Source organism: Podarcis gaigeae (genome assembly GCF_964106915.1).
Source record: "Podarcis gaigeae genome assembly, chromosome: 5".
Classification (NCBI taxonomy): domain Eukaryota; kingdom Metazoa; phylum Chordata; class Lepidosauria; order Squamata; family Lacertidae; genus Podarcis; species Podarcis gaigeae.
This window is the reverse complement of record NC_139681.1, coordinates 97651463-97674051: the sequence shown is the minus strand read 5'-3', so window position 1 is coordinate 97674051 and position 22589 is coordinate 97651463. Positions and strand designations below refer to the sequence as shown.

At 46.6% G+C, this 22589-nt stretch overlaps 1 protein-coding gene across 5 annotated transcripts in view; it reads right to left on the bottom strand.

Moving 5' to 3' along the window:
- Positions 1-22589, bottom strand: part of RUBCN (rubicon autophagy regulator) — a 50363-nt gene that overhangs the window by 14396 nt on the left and 13378 nt on the right. For 2 of the 5 annotated variants that reach the window (XR_014564307.1, XM_083739291.1), the window contains exons 3-13: positions 20275-20358; positions 19278-19437; positions 15873-15979; positions 14777-14930; positions 14110-14661; positions 8083-8178; positions 7491-7606; positions 6245-6446; positions 4127-4228; positions 2552-2626; positions 923-986 (exon numbers count right to left, since the gene is read on the bottom strand). Coding sequence is in view for 4 of the 5 variants with exons in the window: in XM_083739291.1 (XP_083595417.1) it covers positions 923-986; positions 2552-2626; positions 4127-4228; positions 6245-6446; positions 7491-7606; positions 8083-8178; positions 14110-14661; positions 14777-14930; positions 15873-15979; positions 19278-19437; positions 20275-20358 (1712 nt within the window). In the remaining variant the exon portion in view is untranslated. Of the gene's footprint in view, positions 1-922; positions 987-2551; positions 2627-4126; positions 4229-6244; positions 6447-7490; positions 7607-8082; positions 8179-10450; positions 10496-14109; positions 14662-14776; positions 14931-15872; positions 15980-19277; positions 19438-20274; positions 20359-22589 lie in introns of all 5 variants that reach the window. The other 3 variants (XM_083739290.1, XM_083739292.1, XM_083739293.1) reach the window with 3 other exon arrangements.

Genomic DNA, 22589 nt, shown 5'->3' with positions numbered 1-22589 from the left:
GCAGCGGAGATTAGCACAGATACAAAGCAGCGGGAAAGGAGGTCTCTCCTGTACATCCCCTTCACCTTCCTCTTGAAACCCCACATGTCCCACAAAGCCTTGGGCTTAATTCCTCACTCTTTGTCTCTTACTGCAGGGACAGGAAACCCGTGGCCCTCCAGAGGTTGCTCAACTCCCCAATCCCTTCAGCCCCAGTCAGCATGCCCAACTGGCCCAGGAGCAGTGGGAATTGTCATCCAGCAACGTCTGCAGAGTGAAGATCTGGCTCCCCCTGTTTCTGCCTCACTTAAAAGTGTCCTAAGGACACTTTACTGCACTTTCTCACATCTAGCCCTCATTTGTTATTTCTGCCCCTGTCCCAACCAAAATATAGACACAGCCAGTTGGAGGAGCTAAAGCAGATGCTCCTATCAGTCGTGCCTCTGCCTGTGGAAGCAGCCTCTTGGTTAGTCTCCACTGAGACTAGTCTCCCAGCTGGCACCTTTGACACCTCTCTTGGCATAGAAGCAATAAACCACCATTTCTGGCTCGAACCTAGTTGCTTTTATCTACTTGGAACCTGCCCCTGGAGGCAGTATGCTGCCACCATCCGCGAGACTCAGCCTAGCCAGAACCTCAGCAACCTGCAATCTGGTCCTCACCCATTCCTTCACACTGGGAAGCCAACCCAGATGCAGAGCTTTAAATCCTTGTCATTTCTTGGCCCTGATACTACCAGAAATGGCTCCCAAATGGCACAGATTCTACTTCAGATATATTACTGAGAGAAGAAGCCTGTTTAGAGCTTTCTTAAATTTGTCGCCCAATTGTCCCTTCTTCAACCTTTCAGCCTAAATCTTCCCAGTGTTCCACCCCTAATGAAATGGAGCAGGGGGAGGAATGAGCCATCATGGTGTTCTTACGCTACATCAGAGATACATACGTGGAGCCTGAGGAGTGGAAGGACTTCTTGCTGGGAGCTGCAGCACTCCTCTTGATGTCTGCATCTAAATCACAGCACAAATGAAGCAGGGGAAGGTTAGACGTGGCAAAGGCCACGCTGAACAGATTCTGGATGGGTTAACACATATCACCATTTTACAACAAGGAACTGATCTACAGCAGAGATGGGCAAATTCGCCTATGGGCCGAGGCCTTCTCACAATGGACCACATCAAAGTCTGCCCACTTTCTGCACCATCCACAGAGAGCGCCTCAAGAAGGGTGTCAGAGCCTGCGTTCGAGGTTTCTAAGACAAGCCACATCTGGCATCTAACCCAATTTTATCTGATCCTCTCCACCCCAATTTGTGCCTGGTTGGAAACACGAGGCATTGGTTCGTAGCTGTTTGCATCCTTCCCATTAGGAAGAGAGACGGCTACAGAGACCTCCAAGGTGGCCTCAGTTCCTGAGCCTGTTGGCACATACCAGGAAGGAAGAGATGCTTTGTTCACACAAAACTCCCAAGGCATGGCTTGATAGGTGGGTTCTCCCATCAGAACATGAGTAGGTTGCTCCCCAGTTTAAGCCACATATTCCCTCACCTAACATCATCTACCACTCCATTTTGACAGAATTCTGTGGGGGGCTCTTATAACGAATGGCTTTAAAAAGCAACTACACTTTATATAACTAAAAGGTAGATTAGTTGCCCAGTGGCTATTGATGACCCCTATTTCAGAGAGGAGGAGTTACAGACTGCTAGATATTGTGGGTTATTTATCTATGATGTGGAAGATCACATCAGGCCCTGCTTGTAAACTTCCACAGGGCACCTAGTTGTCCTCCATTGGCAGAAAGGCCATCGTTCTGACCTGGTCTGCCAATTCTTAAAAGGTCCTCAAAAGTTTTGCTAGCCACAGTTGCTCACAATGGCCAATCCTTCTATCAACACCAGCAAGCAGCTAAGAGAGCGAGAACCATAGGAAGTGAACAAGACTACCGTGGGGTAAGGTGGAAAGCTTATAAGCCAATCAGGGAAGTAGCTGCTAGCTGTTTAGCTTACCCGAAGAAACACACACACAGGGAAATTAATTACGAGGTGTTAGTAGAGAGACTTACTCAAGTGTGTGTGTGTGTGTGTGTGTGTGTGTGTGTGTGTGAGAGAGAGAGAGAGAGAGAGAGAGAGAGAGAAAACACAGTTCAAACTGGTGCCAGTCAAAGTATGACAGTTTGCATCTGATATCCCTGCTTTTGTAGCCTTCAGTGGACTGCAAAAGAAAGGGCTCAGGAAGTCCCAGATAGATTGTAACAGAAATGTCCCTCCCACAGTGGGGCCATGTATGTTGTACAACTGATAGGTTTTTGCTGCTTTGTCAAAACCGCCTGGTTTAGACCAGACTTTGGCCCATACGGTTTTTGCTTTGTTTTGCTCTCACTTCTGTTTACATTCTCAGCACCAAAAGGTGGAAATATACATTGACTATAGAAGGGAGGGAGGGAGGGAAAGCTATAACATGCAAACACTGCAGGTAAGCACCTAAGGATGACATGCAATACACCCCAAGGGTGATCTAACTAGTTGTGCCCACGTGACACAGACAGACGGACACGCACAGAGCGAAGTTACTACCTGAAAACAAGGAAGCCATTGAGGCAGACAGGCCATTCTTGGATATTTGAGTCAGGTTAGATCCATCGTTACCATCTGCATGATATGGTGATGACAAAATATTGCATGTCAGCGGAAGAAGGGGGGAAAGAGGGTGTAAGCACAACCAGAGCAAGGATAGGAGAGACTCCCAATAGCACAAGGCCCTTCAAACCAGACCAGTGGCTTTCAAATTTTCTACCCTGAGGGAATTCTTTCCATGTCAAATTTGTCTGCCAAGTAACCCTTGCACATCACAAATTATTCTGGAGCATAGCCGTGTGCGCACGCACACACATAGGGTACTGGCCAGGCCCCCACAGTAATCCAAAATGCACCAGATAATGCAATTGACACCCCTCCTTGCAGGTGCAAGCTGACTTCATTGGGGAGCCTCTGAGAGGCTTGTGGGGAGTCCCAGAATTCCACAGGATAGAGTTTGAAAACCACTGAATTACGGGATTCAGAAGATCCCACCAACTCTGAGCTCTTGATCCTTTCCCCTCCTCCCTCACCCCAACACACAGTATTCCAAGCACAGCCAGGCCACCCGCACAACTGCTCCTCTGGGTCTTGGCTGCTTAGCTATTCCTTGCTTCAAAGTGAGTTTCCAAGTTTCAAACCAGCTATGTTTTGTAGCCGATGCCAAAAAAAGGTAGATATTTACTTTTGTTTCTCTGATCTCTCTTAAAAAGTTTGACGGGGAACAAACTTGACTAGGAAGCTTCCACAGGGGTTAGGGAGCATCACCCAGGCTACTCTAGTCTACTTTTGTAAGGCTGTTTGCTGGGCTGGTTTCTCTGCCATGCTCTTCTTTGGCAGGAGCAGGGTAATCATGTACAGGCAGAATAAGGATTGCCTCACTTCCCTAATGGCCAAACTCCACACACACTGTGGTCTCCAGCCCTGGTAATATGTGCACTGGGACTGATCCTGCACTCTGCACAACTAGCTTTGGCTGTTCCAAGCGCAAGTACCTCCTCTACACTTCCCATTTTTAAAATTCGGAACTGATCCTTCCTTTCAAAAGCCAGCCCGATTCTGCCATGTTAACATGCCTTTGGAGAGGGTTCAAACAGTAAGCTTCATGTTGGAATAAGCAAGCATGGGCAAGCCTCCCCCCATTGTAACAACAGCCTTCAAATCTGCATTATCACTGGAAGGACCAATCAGCAAAGGACACCTTCATGCCGACAGGCAAGCAAATGATAATCACAATTATCCTTCCAAGGCCCATAGTGTGTGCTTTTCCATTCCTGTTAGGCCCACTGTTCTGATACTAGAGAACTGTGTCACTCCCATTTTAAGAGCTGGACAATGCAGGCAAAGATTATTGTCTTCAGAGTTGCACACAGAGTCCTGCTGAGAAGGTGCCAGTTTCGGTCCCTGAACTCTGCAGTTAAAAAGAATCACGGACTTGTGCCTGGAAGAATTTTTGCCAAGGACCTTGGAGAGCTACTGTCAACCTAGGCAAACAATCTTGGGTCAGATGGACCAACTGTCCCAGTATAAGGGAGCTTCGTATGCATAAGGCTCATTATACCAATTACATCTTACCTCTAATCTCATACTCGTCAACCTCTTCTGCTGAACCTGAGTCAGACAAGTGTGTCGAGTCCCGGGAGCTGAAGTGGGATCCACTGTCTGTTGCCATAAGACCTGGGAGAACAGTGGCAGAAAAAGAAAGACTGCAGTGCATGTCAGAATCTGTCTGGTTCAGCCTTGGCCAGCCAGGCACCCTCCATGCTTTGGACTACAGTTCCCATCACCCCTGGCCAGTACATTAATTCAAGCTGGCCATTAAGCACAATAAGAAGCAGCACATGACTTCACTTATTTCCTTCTCCATCCCTTTCGCCTCTTGTACCATGTCTATTAGTTCCTGCGGGCAAGGACTGCCTTCTTTTAAAATCTGTGCACAATGCTCAGTAAAGGTTTAGGTGTTTTAAAAAGGAATCATAGAAGTTGCAGGAGAAAGTTCTCTCTCTTCACTCAAGTCACCTCATTGATGAGTTTTGCATGATCAAAAGTTTAACCCAGTGCTGAAACAAGGGGAAAGGAAGTGCCTGTGGGTAACTAGGGGCTCTCAAATAATTCACAGAACCTCTTATGCTGAGACTATAAATACAGATAAACCAGAAGCACAAAAACTTAGGGCCATCTTTTTAATAAATACCTGCATGTTAATGAAGTATGCAAATGATTTGACACTTGCCCATTTCACAACTGATATACATCCTAATAATCAGGTAGCCCTCAAGACAATAAGCCAAACTAAATACACAGACACCCTTAGACAACCACATAAGCTCTATTGGTTTGGATCCTGTATACCTCGGTCCTGTATACCTGAAGGAGCGTCTCCACCCCCATTGTTCAGCCTGGACACTGAGATCCAGCACCGAGGGTCTTCTGGCAGTTCCCTCATTGCGAGAAGTGAGGTTACAAGGGAACCAGACAGAGGGCCTTCTCGGTAGTGCCGCCCGCCCTGTGGAACTCCCTCTCTTCAGATGTGAACGAAATAAGCAGCTATCTTCTCTTTAAAAGACATCTGAAGGCAGCCCTGCTCAGGGAAGTTTTTAACATTTAATGCTGTATTGTTTTTAACACTCGATTAGAAGCCGCCCAGAGTGGCTGCGGAAACTCAGCCAGATGGGCGAGGTATAAATAATAAATTATTATTATTAACCAAAACAGCTCCATCTTGGGGTAATCCAGGATACACATGTGGTAAGAATTCACTTCTACACCACTTTGTTTGTTACCCAAGTGTGAAACCACCTTTTAAATGAACCACAGAACTAAGGAAACTATTTTCAAGTCCAGCATCCAGGAGGGACCCAATGTTTATTTCTATTGCAACAGGACAGAGCTCAACTTAAGTGCCAGCTGAGAAGAGTGTAGGGCTAAACCTGCAGAGTACAAGATCAGCATGGCCCATGTATAGGTCTTCTTGCCTGCTTGGATTGACCAGTCCCTTCTGAGTAAGTCCCAGAGAAAAAAGTTTCTCTTTCTGCCTGAAATGCACATAAAGCCTTCTCCATCTTATCAGACTGCCTCCTTTTGTCCTCATTCACATGAATCTGTTACCATGAGCCTCCCTGCTGACTTCTTTAAAAAGGAGATGAAGGAAGCAAGGATGCCCTGAGTGGGAGAGAGGTAGATTTCTAGCAGACCACTTCCTCCTCCAGACTCCTATGACAAAACTAAAAGGCAAGGCTAAACCCTCTAGGTGTTTTGTGATCCTCAGATGCTGCACACACAAACAAAGCTGTAATCTGCACTACACTAGGGTGGAATTTGGTATGGAACATAGACATTAGTCGCACGCCCCCCCTCGCCCCAGGAGTCTCATTTCTATCTCCTTTTCGTTGCCAGCTTCTACCAAGGATAGATCTTGAAAAACAACACCCGGATTGAACCGCACTTTCAGGGGGTCAGGAAGGAAAGCTTCAGTGCAACTCATTCATGCTCTGACATGATAAGAAGCAGAAGGCCATCCATTAATCTTGCTGAATTGGCACAAGAATAAAGGTTTCTTTGGCAAGAGGATATCAAGCTGTGGCACTATCCGGGATCTGCACCCTCGGAAATTGCCTCAGGGATCCACAGTCACTTAGATCCCCAAAGAGGCCTTCAACACAGCAAAAGGAAGAGCTGGAAGGAAGCACCCACTGTCTGAGCTGATCTCCGGGTACGCTGGGTGCAGGTGCCGTGTCCTGATCTGTTGTCGGCGGATGCGGATTTTCTGTTTGAGCTCCTGGATCTCCTTGTCGCTGTCCTCTTCCTCCTCTTCCAGCTGCCTGTTCGTCATGTTGCACTTCATCAGCTCAATGGCAGCAATGAGCGACTCGCAGATGCTGAAGTGAGCATTTTCCTGGGGAGAAGGGAAGAGGAGAAGCAGCAGCATTAAGTCTTGCACAAGACTCAAAAGGAGGGAGCAGTTCTCTAGAGAAAGAGACAATGGGCTTGCAGGGGGGTGGGATAGGTGGCATGACAGCTGTCTAAATATATTTCAATACTCAAACCCGGTTAAAAAAAACCAAAAACAAAAACTTTGGCAGCCCTGTGCAAAATCTACACTGTTGTAGAATATGGATGTGCACAGAAATCTGTGGCTTGCTTAATTTCCACCAACCCACTCCCAAATATTTTTCTAGCCCTTGTGGTTGGGGGAGTGAGTTTTTAAATGTTGCATTAAAATTTTTTGCCAAGGCCAGAACTTGTCTATCAACCACATTAGTAATAATTTTACTGTTTAGCTCAAAGTCATAACAAAAACAAATGGAACATTCAAAAGTGAGCCACAAAGTTAAGTTTCCTGTCTGCCAATGCAAATAAGGAAACACACAGATCACATAGTTCTCAGAAAATAAACCAACAGAAATAAAATTATTCCCGACATTAAACTCTGAGAAATATTTTTCACGAGGATCCTTAAAAAGAGGGCTTGTTTAAAACACTGCTAACTTGGGGGCTAGTGTTGATTATTTTATTGTCAGCCCTTCCCTTAATTGTCTGTATCACATAAATAGATACTTTGGACCACAAAGAAGGTGATCACTGTCCTCTCTCCAGCTTACATTTCAATACTGCTGGACTTCAGCCAGCTTATCGACCTAACAGGAATAGAAAGGCCTTGGGGATCAGATGACCGAGATGGTCTGCAGCCCTTCCTCACCCTATCAGGAATCTTATGAGGTGTAAGGAATTGATACTGCCTGAAATAATTGAGTGCCAAAGACATTCCTGTCATCTTAGATAAGCAAGAGACCCCAAGTATATATATTGTTCCCAGGCAGCTACACACCCGCCCAGGCACTGGCCATATAACCTGGGAGTCACTGCTCTCTGTGTTTTTCTCTCACAATTTCATGCAAGCTCCCTGCTAATCTCACATTTCACTTCTCCTATTGCCTACCTTTTCCAAGTCTGCACAGCTGCCAAAATCTTGCTCTGACAAGTAACTTATCAGGGACTGGCCTTCTGAGGGCCTCCGGAACATCCCTTCCCCAGAGCTTAGATACTGCCCAGTATCTGTTGGAGAAAGAAAAGTTAAAGGAAAATTATTGTTTCATTCCTATGAACTTTGTCAAGGGGTGGCTCACGCAGGACTAGGGCAGTCAGAATCCTTTGGGAATGGTGGAAGATGCAAAGTCATTTGGAAAACCTCGCAAGGTCTGTGCTGCCTCTAGCTCCTGCTTCTCTGTCGTCAATAGGCCTTGGGTAGCCAATGTGGTACCTTCCAGATTTTGTTGGACTCCAACTTCCATCAGCTCCAACCAGCATGGCAAATGGCCAGGGGTGATGGGAGTTGTAGTCTAATGACAAATGGGGGGTGCACCACATTGGCTACCCCTGCTGAAGGCCATTTGAAGCTGGAGGGGCACAGCTCTTAGCAAAAACCTGCATCAAAAACTGGAAAAGGCTCACACACCATCCTGATGCCCAACTCCAAAGGAGAGCTGAGAAACAGGCAAAAAATAACCCAACGAAAGCCCTACAGTGCTCACCGTATTCCATGTAAACAGATCCAGGGGTGCTCATCTGGCTGCTGTGCATTGAGCAGGACATGCTGCCTTGGAACCTGGAAATGTCTCCACTGGACTCTAGGGATAATATAAAGAAAGATGGAGTCAATCGCCATGATCAGAACGAGCCACAGGGCAGGGCATGAACAGAATTAAATGGGACAAAGTGATACATCGTGAAATATATGAAAAAAATAAAGTCAACAAGATGGAAGGTGCGGGAACATTTGGGCAAACGGGAGCCCAGAAGGAACCATTGAAGGCAGGCAGGCTGTGGGGTGAACTTTCATGGACAGTAGCAGAAATCATGCATGTGTTCAAGCAGGGGGGTATTCTAACAAGCTAGTCTAGATCTGCCTTCACAACTAGTGCCAATAGATATCAGGATTGGATCTTGGAGAGAGTCAGGTTCAGTATCCCAATTTACCCTGTGGCCCTCCAGTGTATTTAGGAGACCAGCTTCCATCAGCCTCTGCTAGCCTGATCCATGATTAGGGATGTTGGGAGTTCAGCAGCAACTGACAGGTTCCCCATCCCTCCCCGAGGCAAACATAGGCAAGTTGTTGTCTACTGAGTGCTATAATAAAAGCTTTTCTGTGAGACCACCGTAAAGCACTCTTGCAAAGCTTGGCTTGATGATTCTCCAGAAGCTTCAGCTACTTACAGTACTATGAAGGCCGCTCCAAAATATGCACTGAATCCTTGGCGCACAATTAAACTATGCTGTTTTACATCTATAAAGTGCTGAATGGTTTGGGCTCAACATACCAGGGACCACCTTCACCCACATGGCCACGTCACATTACCATTTCTGAAACTAAATGTTCCTGGGGATCACCAGTGCCTACCAGTAACTCCCGCCTCTTGCTACCCTTGGAGACTCAAAGGCAAAGCACAGCTCAAAAGCTCAAGATCTTTCTATCTAGCCTTGGCATTGAGGAGGGTTATGCCAATACAGAAAGAGAAGCGTGACCATCAGTTACATTTCACCTGGATAATTCAGTTTTTTGGGTTTTTTAAATGTAACTATCCTTGTTTCTTAGACTGTTGCACCACTATAAAATCAACTTACATGCATACTATGGTGGTTATCCCTTCTTGAAACATTCCTATGAAGTCACTGCTGAAACTCTGGACCAGGTCACAAGGCCTTGTCCACAGTGGCCGTTCTCCAGCTTCCTGACCACACACAGAAGTCTGTCCTGACCTAGATTTCAAGTTTAGGAACAAGGCAACCTCTGAGAAACAGCTACTATAGGGAAAGGCTTGCATCACTTGGGCCAGAGCGTGGGCTTGACCTCCCCCAACAACTGAAGTTCCAGGGGCAACAAAGGCTGAACGGGACGGCAGCTGGTTTTAGTGCTTTATCCCAGCTGATAATGGCATGGGAAGAAGGTGATGGAGGGAAATCAACATTTGAGAGTGTGTACATCCAGAACATGCAATGGCAAACGAGAGGGTTGAACAAGGCAAGGGAGACACTGGTGTCAACTTCAATAGCTCAGAAGATCAGGCCCAATTTAGGGCCACTTCATAGGTTATATTCCTGCCCGCCCGGCCCCCAATATGAAATGCACTTCCATGTAGGAAGCAATGCAGAACCCGCATGTGACAGCTATGCAATGTGAAATATCACTGTCCAATATAAGCTACAGGGAAGTCTTCCTCATCTAGGAAAACTACAACAAATGAGGCAGTCCTTGCAGAGCTGTTTAGACTGGATAGAACCACTCTATAAATTGACACTTTGGGCATCATAACCAATTTTGACAAAGCTCCGAATGCAGACCAAAATCTCTTTATCAAAAAGTTTTGCCATATGGGTTGCACCAAGAAGAGGAAAGCCATGATCTTTGCACTTGGACATCTCAGAGCATGCCAAAAAACTGAGCAATGGTGGCTTCTTGGGTCAAAATGGTGAACTGCAAACTCTGCAGGACACAAAACACTCCCCCAAGACCCTTTCACGAGAACCCACACATTGAGTAGCACCAGGTAGCTTCAAATAAGGAAGGCCTGTATGTACATAGTGCCCTGAATTCAGGCCAAGAGCCACCAGGAATGAATCTCCTTCCTACCACACCTTAAAAACTAGGCAGGTAGACCTCTGAGCTTCCTCACCTTGCAGCCCAGTAACCAACAATGGGCCAACAAGAATAGTTTAAAAAAACAACTCTTTTGTCACCCAAAGAACCTTCATTATGGGATGAAAAGAAATGTTACAAATCAAAATGCTCAAGTTGTTGGAGGCTTCTTGAGGTTGACACCAGGGGGGTTCTATTTTACAAAGACCTTGCAGTCAGTGCAGAAGATGCTGATGAAGGGGTTTGCAATGTGCTGGCTCCCAAACCTGCAACAGGATCTTCTATTATAATGCTGATATCTCTGTGCCCCCCTAAGGACAGGCAGCAAAGCAGAAAAGGGAGCGTGAAGGAAGAGAGAGAAAAAGAGAGAGGAAAGTTACTTACCAAGGCAGAATCCTGTCTGCCACACTTTGGAGACGTTGTATTTGTTCTCCCTTTAAAGACCTCCAAAAGTTCTGCCATTGCCCATACCATGAACAATATAACAGAGCAGAGATCCCAAAACAAGGCCCCAAATTTGGGGGGCCCAGGGGCACACTTGAGAATCTAAGAAACTGTTGTGGGTACCTGAATCCCTCCCCAACCAAAACCAGGCAAAACACCTATACCCCCCAAAAAGCAACCTCCCCCACCCCTGCAAAAAAGGCAACTGTCCAAAGCACCATTTAAAACAAAAAGCAAAAACAACAATTAAATCCAGGGAGCCATGGTGCTAATGAGTGCCTTGTTTGGGACCCCCAACTTTAGAGTCATTTTCTACACACACACACACACACACACACACACAGCCTTTCAGTCATTTCAGGTTCACCAAGTTCTTCTGCCCAATTGTAATTCCCTTTTTCTTTGCCGCTTGCTGTGGCTGCTGTTGGCCTCAGAATTATACTTTTTCCAGCAGCCCCTCACAATCTCACCAATATGCTCATGCAGAATACTATAAAGAAGCACGGTGACCAAGACTGGTGATCTTGCAGCCACTGCAGGAATCGGGTGCATGACACTGGTGGTGGCCTCTAGGGTGGCAGGTCAGGCTCTGTCGGTCCATCTTGCAGAATTTTGAGCAAAGGAGCAGCTAACTAGTGTGGGATTAACACCTATGCTAAGCATAGTACAGGCGTCCCCCTGTACATAGTTCCGGGCCCCTGTGCGCATAAGTGAAATCGCGTAAATTGGACAGCACCCTCTAAAAAGCTTCTAAATGCCTATTTCCCCCTGGTCTACTGCTCTTTCTCCAATCCAGAGCAAAATATCTAGAATTAAAGCTCTGGGGCTGGACGGAGGATGCACAAGAAAGCAGAAGCAGCTGCTGCTGCTGCGCTATCCCACATGTCAGCTATTAAGCGGGGAGGCTGAGCAGCCTAAACAAAGCCCTGCTGCACCTCAGGTCTCTTCAGGGCTTCCTCTGCCCTTATTGACATCCTCTTCAGGCTCTGGGGAGGGTCCCCTCACAAGCCACAAGGACTCTCCAGCTCTCTTCTGCTATTTGCTGGTATGATTTTATTTATTTCCAACGGTCACAGAGCAGGGGTCAAGGAATTGGGCCTGCTATCGTGTGTGTAAATTAACTGAGGGCACCATGCCTATGAATGCGTCTTGCTACTTGTAGCAGGAAGCTTTACAATCCCTTTCTCAGCATGATAGTCACTGTCTCAAGAAGTGCACTTGTAGATGTGGGCAAAGTTAAAATACTACTGGCTGAGTGGGGAAAAGAATAATGGTGTTTTGTGTAGTATGATAGATTTCTGGGGAGGGGTCAGCAGCTCAACAAAAGGCTACCAATGTGACTCTGCATCTCCATGGCTACATCAGCAACTATATGAATGCTGTGCAGAGAAGGAGGTTTGACATACAATTTGTTATTTCTGCAGCCTAAGTGTACATAGCACTTAGCAGGATTTCCTGAGCAAGTAAGAGGGGCTCTGTCTCCAAGGAGCCTATAATCCAAATGCCGGACAGAAAGTCAAGAGAGGGAGAGAGAAGAGCAGCAAGCAAATGTGACCAAGTGCAATTACCTGTACTCAGGTGTAGTTGCAACTGAGGCCAGGGATTAAAAGGTTAAAACAAATGTTGCACAGGGGGGAAAGGAAGGTTTTGAGGGGGGATGTGAAAGAAGGGAGAGAGATGGCATCTTGTACTTGTCCAGAGAGGGACTTCCACAACTGGATGGCTCAGCTGGTTAGAGCATAGTGCTGATAATGCCAAGGTTGCAGGTTCGATCCCCATATGGGACAGCTGCATATTCCTGCATTGCAGGGGGTTGGATTAGATGATCCTCAGGGTCCATTCCAGCTCTACAATTCTATGATTCTATGATTCTACCTGAAGGGCGGGAAAGGAGAACAGGCAAAGTTGTGTTGGAAGATCATCACACAGCTGTTGTTAGAAGACCAAAGTCACAGACAGCTCTGTAAAGGAAATCAAGGGAATAGCAAGGCTCCTGCTTTAGAGGCAGGAGAGCCAAGGAATTTCTGCTGGAAATGAAAGGGAATGGGAAGGCAGCCAAGGAAAGCATTTGAGAAGGGGCATCGCAGGAGATGAGGGTGACTGGCAGACATGGGCAAGAGTGGGTTCATGAAATATGGATTATTCAGCCATGAATTTTGAGCACTTGCTTTGGGAGCTGCCCGTCTGCTTTTCTCTGATAGATAATTATAACAGCTCATCTTCCCAGCTTGATCTCATTCTACCTGCTCCCCTAAGACCATCTATGAAGTATGTTACAAATCAAAGGGAAAGGTGAGCTAGGTTGACTAACGGGGGCAAAGTGGCAGTTACAGATAGGTAGCCGTGTTGGTCTGCCATAGTCAAAACAAAAAAATTCCTTCCAGTAGCACCTTAAAGACCAACTAAGTCAGTTCTTGGTATGAGCTTTCGTGTGCATGCACACTTCTTCAGATACACTGGGGGCAAAGTGGGACAAGGAGGGGGGGGGATTTTAAAAGGTATTGAGAAGTGCCACACAGCTGCAACTTTCTGTTCACCAAATTTCTAGCTTTCCCCTCAAGACCTGCTTCTTTAACAAAGCCTTTCAAAACTCAGTTCAGAGTTAGTCTTTAATACAACACCATAGGAAGGGCACCAGTTCAGTGGTACAACCTCTGCTTTGCATGCAGATGTAGGGCTTGGAGAAACCCCCAGAAGAAACCCTGGAGAGCTGTCAGTCAGTATGTAGACATTACTGAGCTGGATGGACCAACAGTCTGAGTCAATGTAAGGCAACGTCCTCTGTTCCCATGAAAAGGGCTTCCTATGGTCCACCCACAACATAGATCAATCCAGTTTGGCTCACAAAACCATTTTCCCTCAAGCCACACACCTCTGCCCATCAGCTGACACCCCTGATGATGTCGGCTGATGGGCAGGAGAACAGGGTTTGATGCTACGTTGGCTGCACGCCCTGCTCCAAGCAGGGAACAGGATCCTGCAGCCAAGGAAGCAGGATTTAACCTTCACTGATCAGCTTAGCCTTTTGCTCTTCGGAGCTAGAGCAAGATTGAAAGGTGGGTGTGAGGCACTTCAGAGCGGTTTACAAAAACGCTTTGTGAAACACCTGCCCTCACCTCCATTTTGTCATCGCTCCTGCTAGGGATTTTGACGGGTGGGTGGTTCTGAACACCCATCAAATTTAGCCCACAAAGCTGATTCTGATAAGGACCTGGCCCATGGAACCAACCAAAGAGATCTCCCCCCCCCCCCACCGCTGCAAAAGGCTGAGCTATAGCAAGTATGGGTGGGAGGGTAGGGCGTAGCTGCCTTGTGCATCATTTCTGCTATTCATTCATTGTAACACCTTTCATGCAAATCCTGTCTGTTCTGTTAAGTGGGCAGGGACCATTACAGAAGTTGAAAGTTTTCCCAGAGGCAGCTGAGTCTGTGCTCAACAGCAGCAATCGTAAGATATCCAACTCTTTTGCCCACACCTTACCGTGAGTTTTCCCAGAGGCCACGTTGGTGTCTGAATGGGAGCGTACATGGCTCCTCTTGAGCCCCCCGTAGGAAGCTGCTGTCTGACCCTCTGAGAAGCTGGACCTACGGAAGAGGCTCATCCCTCGGCTGCTGCTGCTGCCGCCACTTGCTCCCTGCTCTCCCAAGGAGGAAACGGACTCCTGCTTTTGGGAGCTGCTGGACGAAAACAGGTTGGAGGTGCTGCTCTCAGCACTGTTGCTAGTGGAAGTGCCGGACTGGGCTGGGCTACCACAAGCCCGACTCTGCCGGCCCAGGTTCCCAATCGCCAGGTATTCTGGCCCGTCTGTGTCATCCTGGCTGGCTGCCCACGAGTCATCATTGGCCGAGGTGCTGGCACTCATCTCGCCAGGAAGGGAGGCATCTTTCGGGGGGGAGACGGTGAGGTGTGGGAGAGGAGGGGCTTGCCACTGGGGGGACCTGCCCTCCGGCTGCCAATGAGATGAGGCACACTGGGAGTTTTCCTGAGGCTGGCTGGTGCCACTGCAAACCCAAGTGTTTGAAGGTCTCCTGTCTGGAAAGAGGCGGGGAAAGAAGGGGAAGCAGGGACTTGAGTATTTTAAGAAACAGAAATGGCAACAGAAAAACACAACCTAAACTACCGCACTTTGAGGTGCTAGAGCTTTCACCTTGAATGCTGGCAGAGGCGGAGTAAAGACCTGAGAAGGAGCCAAAATACCGGTGGGTCGTGCATTCAGCTGGAGGGGTACATATGGATCCAGGAAGCGCTGTGAGACTTTGGCTCTTTGTCACAGGCACAGAGGACTCGCTCTTCCTGGCAAACTGAAAGAAGGACCTAGTTAATGCACAAGGAATACACAAGGAAGTAGAGCTATAGAACCAGAAATGGAAGGAATGCAGTGGATTATCTGAATCAATCCATATTCAAGGAACAGGGTCCACATTTATTTATTTATTTAGCCAGCCCGTGAACCCCAGATCAGCTGCCGTGGAATCCCTGGGTATTGCAGAGGGCACATTCTAGGGGCACTAACATGTCAGCTGTGCGTCACCAACACTGTTGTCCCATGTTAAGTGCTGCCCTAAGAAAGCTCTGTGTTGCAGGGAAAGGTGGGCAAGCAGCGTTTCAGAGAAGTTTGCGAACCGTTGTTGATCATCTAATTGAGGAACTCCCACTTGACTTCTGGCACCATGGAAAGCCACTCATTAAACCCAACATCTGCTCCAAGGTGACATAGCTAAAGCACATTCACTGATCCCTGGCCAAGCTTCTTTTCAAACCTCCAAGAAAGAAGAGTCACCCACAACTCCCCCAGCAGCTATTTCACTGACAGTTATTCTTTAGAAGTAGCCCAGTAATTTCCTCATGTCTTATCCACTGTGGCTTCAGGAATGGCTCTTTCTGAAAGCAGGCCTGGAAGCTAAGTGGAGCAACTAATAACAAACCCTGAAGCAATGGAGAAAATCCCCCAGGGTCCAGTCTACCTGACAGATGCTTCTGAACCAGCACTGCAGTCTGCCTTCTCACAGATATAGCTGGCTGAGCAATTTCCTCCTGACCAGCCATTTTGCAGAGCTACAGCAAATGCTCTGGGGCATTTAACCTCTGGGGTCAAGCAGTCAAGGCACTTCTTCAAGAGTCCCCTGCTTGCTCCTGAATGAGATATTGTGTGCAGGACAACAGCAGAGCAGCATCTGGGAGGAGGGAAGCAATGAGCAAAAGGGGAGGGGACACAAACAAGAAGCAATGAGGACCCTTCTCACCATAGATGCATCTATCTGAGCTAGCAGCCGGGGGTTGTTCTGTTCGACAGCCTCCAAGCACTGTAACATGGCTGTCACATGAGCATCACTGAGCAGGAATGCTGAGTCTGCAAAAAGCAAAATAAAGGAAAAGGAAAACTCAGGCTGATATTATTATTATTATTATTATTATTATTATTATTATTATTATTATTATTTATACCCCACCCATCTGGGCAGCTTCCAACAGAATATTAAAATACAATAGTATTGGCTTATTGTTCCTTTACATGATGAAGCATACAGTATTTGCATTCCTAATGTCCCAGTCCTCTGGGCTTCATGCTACAGAAGAGAGGAGAGAAGTACCACCCAAGGGACTTTCAAAAGGAAGGAAGGAAGGGACTTCCTACAAACTATGTGTTACTTAGCTTTCTATCCTTCCCCAAGGGTGTTGAGCAATTTAAAAAAAAAAAGTAAGTCAAATAAAAACCAAAAATAAAAGGATCCCCAGCAAAAATACTGAAGACTTTAACTACTACCTGAACTACTAAAACCCAAACTTGACTGTCTTACAGTCCTTCTCAGAAAGCACTCAACTCCCAATGAATTCACAGGGAAAAGATTTCTACGGTTGTGCAGCAGTCTTCAGAAGCCTCTTGCAAGTTATAAATGAGACGGCCATCTTGAAGGTGTTGGGGCAAGTGACCTTGCACCTCTGCTTTTCACTCACTTAGCACTTCCCAGTTGACATACAATCAGGGAGTTGGCCAGGTCAGGTGTCATCAAGTCCAAACCCTGCTGATGCAGCTTCCCTGCACGCTGGAAATCTATCGAGTCAAGCAGGAGACTTCTAGGCTTGCCTTCTCCACACCTTAGTAGTTGCACTGCAGTGCAACAGGGATGGGTTCCTGTGTAAATGATTCTCGTGCCACATCTGTCATCAGAGAGTTCCTACAATTAGACACAGCCAGTGACATGGAAGAAGCTACCTTTGCAGGAACAGTCCCCTAGTATGTTCCTCGACAGTTGCATCACCCATGGACACTCCATCTCAACAGAAGAATTGCAGAAACGGACTCTGCAGCTGTATTACAACAACAAAGGCCTCTTGAATGTCTCCCTTCATGGCATGCCAATTAGGACAACAGACCCCCCCTCCTCCCCAGCCTTCATGGTACAAGCTCTACACACTTAAGGCTTTGTATCAACAGGCTGTGATCATAAGCATGCGGGGGCTGAGGATACAAAAAAGCACCAGCAAGGGTTTGGGAGTTAAGGAAGTAGGCCCAAAGGGAAGGGCCCATTACTTAGTAGTAGATCACATGCTTTGAATACAGAAGGTCCCAGGCTCAGTCCCAGTTAAAAGGATTTCAGATAGTAGGGCTGGGAAAGTCTTTGAAAGTGACCCGGAAACTACAACTAATCCAGAACGCGGCAGCTAAACTGGTGACTGGGAGCGGCTGCAGGGACCACATAACACCGGTCTTGAAAGACCTACACTGGCTCCCAGTATCTTTCCAAGCACAATTCAAAGTGTTGGTGCTGACCTTTAAAGCCCTAAACGGCCTCGGTCCAGTATACCTGAAGGAGCATCTCCACCCCCATCATTCTACCCGGACACTGAGGTTCAGCCCCAAGGGCCTTCTGGCGGTTCCCTCACTGCGAGAAGCCAAGTTACAGGGAACCAGGCAGAGGGCCTTCTCAGTAATGGCGCCTTCCCTGTGGAATGCCCTCCCCTGTGGAATGCCCTGCGATCCTGCTTGTTGTGCTGGCTTCTGGCTTAGCTGCACGCAGCCTCTCCCGGACAGTGGGGAGCCTTCATCCCGCTGCCCGGGAGAGGCTGCGCGCGGCTAACCCATAAGCTAGGACAGCAAGCGGGATCGCTGCGCAGCGATCCTGCTTGCTGTCCTGGCTTCTGGGATTCAGAGTATTTTTTTTCCTTGTTTTCCTCTTCCAAAAACTAGGTGCGTCTTATGGTCTGGTGCATCTTATAGAGTGGAAAAGGTGTCTATCACGAGAGGTCACTACAGGATTGTTCACACAGTGTGTTCATACATGTCATTCAAATATGCCATGGGCTGCCAGAGAAGCTAAGAAGAGCCTGCAAGATCAGGCTAGCAACACATCTAGTCCAGCGTTCCGTTCTCACAGTGGCCAACCTGATACTTCTTGGGAAGACTGCAAGAAAAGATATGAGCACAACAGCACTCTTTCCACTGAGGAATCCTAGTAACTGGTTTTAAGAACATATTGATATGAGAAGGGAGATAGAACACAGCCTTGCCATCCATGGATTGCCTAATCCTCTTTTACTACCTTTTGAGTCACTGGTTAAACTCTTAATATATATAGGCCAGTTATAGTATTTTGGCATTTTCCCATTTTTTATTGCTTACTTTTCCAGACATATTTATTAGTTTGCATTTGTATGTGCACATATATAATGTACAGAGCGAAATGAGACATCAAACAAAAATATTAGGCGGAGGATTTGCACTTCAGTAAAACAAACTTAGCCAGGTCATCCATGTTTAAAAGAACATGAATATGAAACACAAAAAGAGGATATGAAAACCGATGAACTGCCAGATAAATAAGGAAGCAGCATTAATAAAGTCAAAGCAATACAACAGAACAGCTACAAAATACATGATGTGAAACAATAGATGAGGCAGCACAGCTCAGTGCTTCGTTTACCCCCCCAGGGATGAGAAACCTTTTTCAGCCTAATAGGCACATTCCCTCCTGGGAAACCTCCAGAGGAGCACATGCAAAAAACTCTGAGGAGCAACAAACGTGCCTTTTTCCTTTGCCCTTTTATCCAAAGATCCCGGGGCAATAGTAGTATTGTAGTACAATGCCCAGCAGTGGCTCTACAGGGGTCAGCAAACCTTTTCAGCAGGAGGCCGGTCCACTCTCCCTCAGACCTTTTTGGGGGATGGACTATTTGGGGGGGATGAATGAATGAATTCCTATGCCCCACAAATAACCCAGAGATGCATTTTAAATAAAAGGACACATTCTACTCATGAAAAAACACACTGATTCCCAGACCGTCTGTGGGTCAGATTTAGAATGCGATTGGGCTGGATCCGGCCCCTGGGCCTTAGTTTGCCTACCCATGCTCTACAGGGTTTCAGGCCTATGTGGAAATGCTGGGGATTGAAATTGCGATCTTCCACATGCAAAGCAGACAACCTACCAGTGAGCCATGACCCTTCCACATCCTTTAAGCAACATTTGCCAGCATGGCCAGCCTGGGACTTTAACCTCAATTTTGGGGAAGAGGGAGGAAGAGAGAAGCCACTTGTGTCTGTCTGAAAGCTGCCTTTTGTTTGCAGGCTGCCAAGTGCTGACCACAGAGTACAAGAAAGAAGAAGAATGGCATGAGAAAGAAGAGGAAGAGCACGGGTTTCATCTTACCTGCGTAGAACTTCCTGGTGTACTGTTTGTTCCCAAGCAGAGGCTTCAGCTGAGCTGACAGGCAATGGAACTGCAGGCTGTGCTGGAGCCACGCCTCTGCAATGGCTCGATCACTGACGCCCTCGGTGTTCCGCTGTCCGTTCTCGTACAGGTTGATAAACTGGAAGACAGATGGTACTTCCTCTGAAAAGCTGGCAGAGACTAGCAGGTAATGGACAGCAGCGTCCCAGAAGAGCGCTGATTACATACTCCTCTTAGAATCTCTCTCAATTTGCCACTGTCCCTGGAAGTGTATGCGGGACTGCTGCTTGAGGCACCACCTGACAAATGAGAGGCAGCATAGTGTAGGCTGCCGGAAAGCCACTCTGTATCAGCATCAGTTCCCCATTTGCACATCAGGGAAAATAATGGCCTCACTTTGCAAGCCTGAGATGTGTTATAACCCTTGAAGAAGGAGGAAGCTGTCTGCCCTTAGCAGACCCCATTTTCTTGCCTGATTATTCTCTAAATGGAGACTGTAGCAGCAGCCCCAATGCAACACACCTACATATGCTTTCCAATCACGCCAATTTCTCCGTTTTATATCATGTCTCTCGCCATTGGTCCAGTGTCAGAACTTGAGCTGCAGCAGGCAAAGGGAGCTTGATGGGAATTCAGTTATAGTTCAGTTATAAATCAGTTATTGTTATTATTAATTATTATTATTATTACTATTATTATTATTAAACTTTCCTCAGGTCTGAAGCTGCTTGCATTTCCTCATCAACCTTGGGCTGCAGGTAAGAGTTTCCCATCAGCTCCCTCCCACCTGCCGTCAGCACTTTTTATTTGAGTTACATACCGGCTTCCTGCAAACAATCCCAGCAAGATTTGCCTTTCAGACCTTCCGTAAAGGTTAAAAACAACAAAGAGGCAAGTGACTTCTGCTCACCTCGACAAACTTGTCCCCCACCCCCTGGCAAAACCAAGATCTTCTTTCCCCAAAACATGAGCTCACCTTTTCAATGTGATGGGCAGCATGTGGGCTCAGCCAACGGAGGTCCTTCACAAACTGCCAATAATCCCTCTGCCTGCAACACACCTGCCCAGGAATTACAGAGAGTTAAAATTCCCCTGGCAGTGCCAGCTCAATACGTGCTCAGAGACCAGATTCATTAACAGGCAAGCTTAGAAAGGGGAAGGAAATTAACTCCTTTACCGCTGTCAATTATGAACTACGGACCAAAACATGTCAGGTGGTCTGAAGTGCTACTTCTGAAATAATCTCTGTTACAGCTTAATTTGCATCTTCCTTCTCTCAAGCAGTTGCAAAAAGTCAGACAAGAACAGAGTCAAGAATTCAATGCCTTCCTGATATCTGGAACATGCTGCATTCAAGTTAAGTAAATCAATCACCTGGTTGGTACATAATGCTAAATCATAGTTTATCAAACTATGCTTTAGCGTTACGTCTGTACCCTGCCCAGCAGCTTACCTATTATTTATTGCCAAAAACCAATGATTTGAAGTCATGGGTTTTTGCTGGCTTATGAAACCTGGCTTATTTTAAACATGGCTTAACACTACGTGTAAATTCAATAGTTTTCCTTACCCACGGTTTGTTTGAAAACACACACACCAACACTCACAAAACTACAAACGCTTGAGGCAAGAGTGACTGTTGTGCCATCAGCATATTGCTGACAATGTACTCAGAAACTCTGGATGACCTCACTGAGCATATGGGATAAAACTGAACCCTGAGGAACCCCACACTGAAAACTCCACAAGGCTGAAGAGCACTCCCCAATTATCACCCTCTGGAAATGACCATCCAAATAGGACCGGAAATACCAAAAAGTGGTGCCACCTACCCCTAACTTGGACAGTCACTCCAGAAGGATACCATGATGGAAAGCTGCTGAGAGGCTGAGGCGAATTAATGGGTACAAATTTCCCCTGTTTTCCTCTTAACAGAAGTCATACAGGGTGACCAAAGCAGTTTTGTGCCCAAACCGGGCCTAAAACCCGATTGCAATGGATCTAAAAATACCCACTTCCTCCAACAGCGTCTGGATCTGGTCTGTGACTACCTGCTTAAAAACCTTGCCCAAGAATATAACATCTTAAATACATTTTTATGGCTCAACCTTTCCCAGGTAACAAATTATATATTTTTAAAGCGGGAACAGTTATATCCTGTCTTTCTGATTAAAATTATCAAGGGGGCTAAGATACATTAAGAGCAGCTGTATGGATGAAGCAGACAATGAATGGTGCAAATACAAATGGAACTAAATAAGGTTAGACAGGAAGGCCAAAGCAAACACCACTCTACACCTCCTGACAGCTACAGTTTTATAAACAAGAACATGTTTTCTAGAGCAGCCAACATTAATAGAACACTGAACCAAATAAGAATCAGTGTATTTTTGAAGCGACAGTACCAAGGCTTTCAAGATACCAAATTTTGCATGGATGTAGGAACCTTAAGTGTCTGCATTCATGCTCTTATTTAACTGTGCCAAAATTCCCAAGATGTTGATTTCTTCCCTCTATGGAGAAAATGCACTGATCACTAGTAACTTTGGTTACAGCTTATCCACTACAAGCAATGATTGTTCTGTGCATGTTCAAAATATGTGCGACTGTGCACATATGCATCGCCACAACCTAGAAGTGCCTGGAAAAAGGGGCAGGGCGGGGGCATAACAGGGCAGGGGCGTAACAGGGAAGAGAGCACTTACACAAGCTCCACCAATGCGTGCAAGGGTCAGGAATGCAAACCCCGCACAAAACAGGAGTAGTTGCCTGTATTGCAACCAACAGCCTGATTTTATCTCTGGAGGACTGCAAAAGCCCTACAGAACAGATTATTACTAATTATGATCTCAAAAGGACAATATTCCATTCCACAAGATGATAAAGGCAAGTTAATGATTGTTAATGATTTATTCTTGCAACTACAGTGGCAGAAGAAACTGTTGGTTGTTGCAGGAGGGAAGGTATTAATGCTGTTCGACATTTAATGGCAGCACAGCTAGGGAACTGGATGTCTAGACTAGAGGACTAGACCAATTCATAGAGGACAAGGCTATCAATGCCACAATGGCTATATTCCACCTCCACCACAAGAGGCAACATGCCTTGATTAGCAGCTGCTGGGAATCACAGGTGGGCAGAGTGCCGTTGTGCTCATGTCCTGCTTGCAGGTTTCCCACAGGCATCTGGTCAGCCACTATGAGAACAGGATGCTGGACTAGGTGGACCATTGGCCTGGTGTTCTTATGTGCATGCTCAGAAGTACCACTACTCTAAAAAAATGTGTATGAA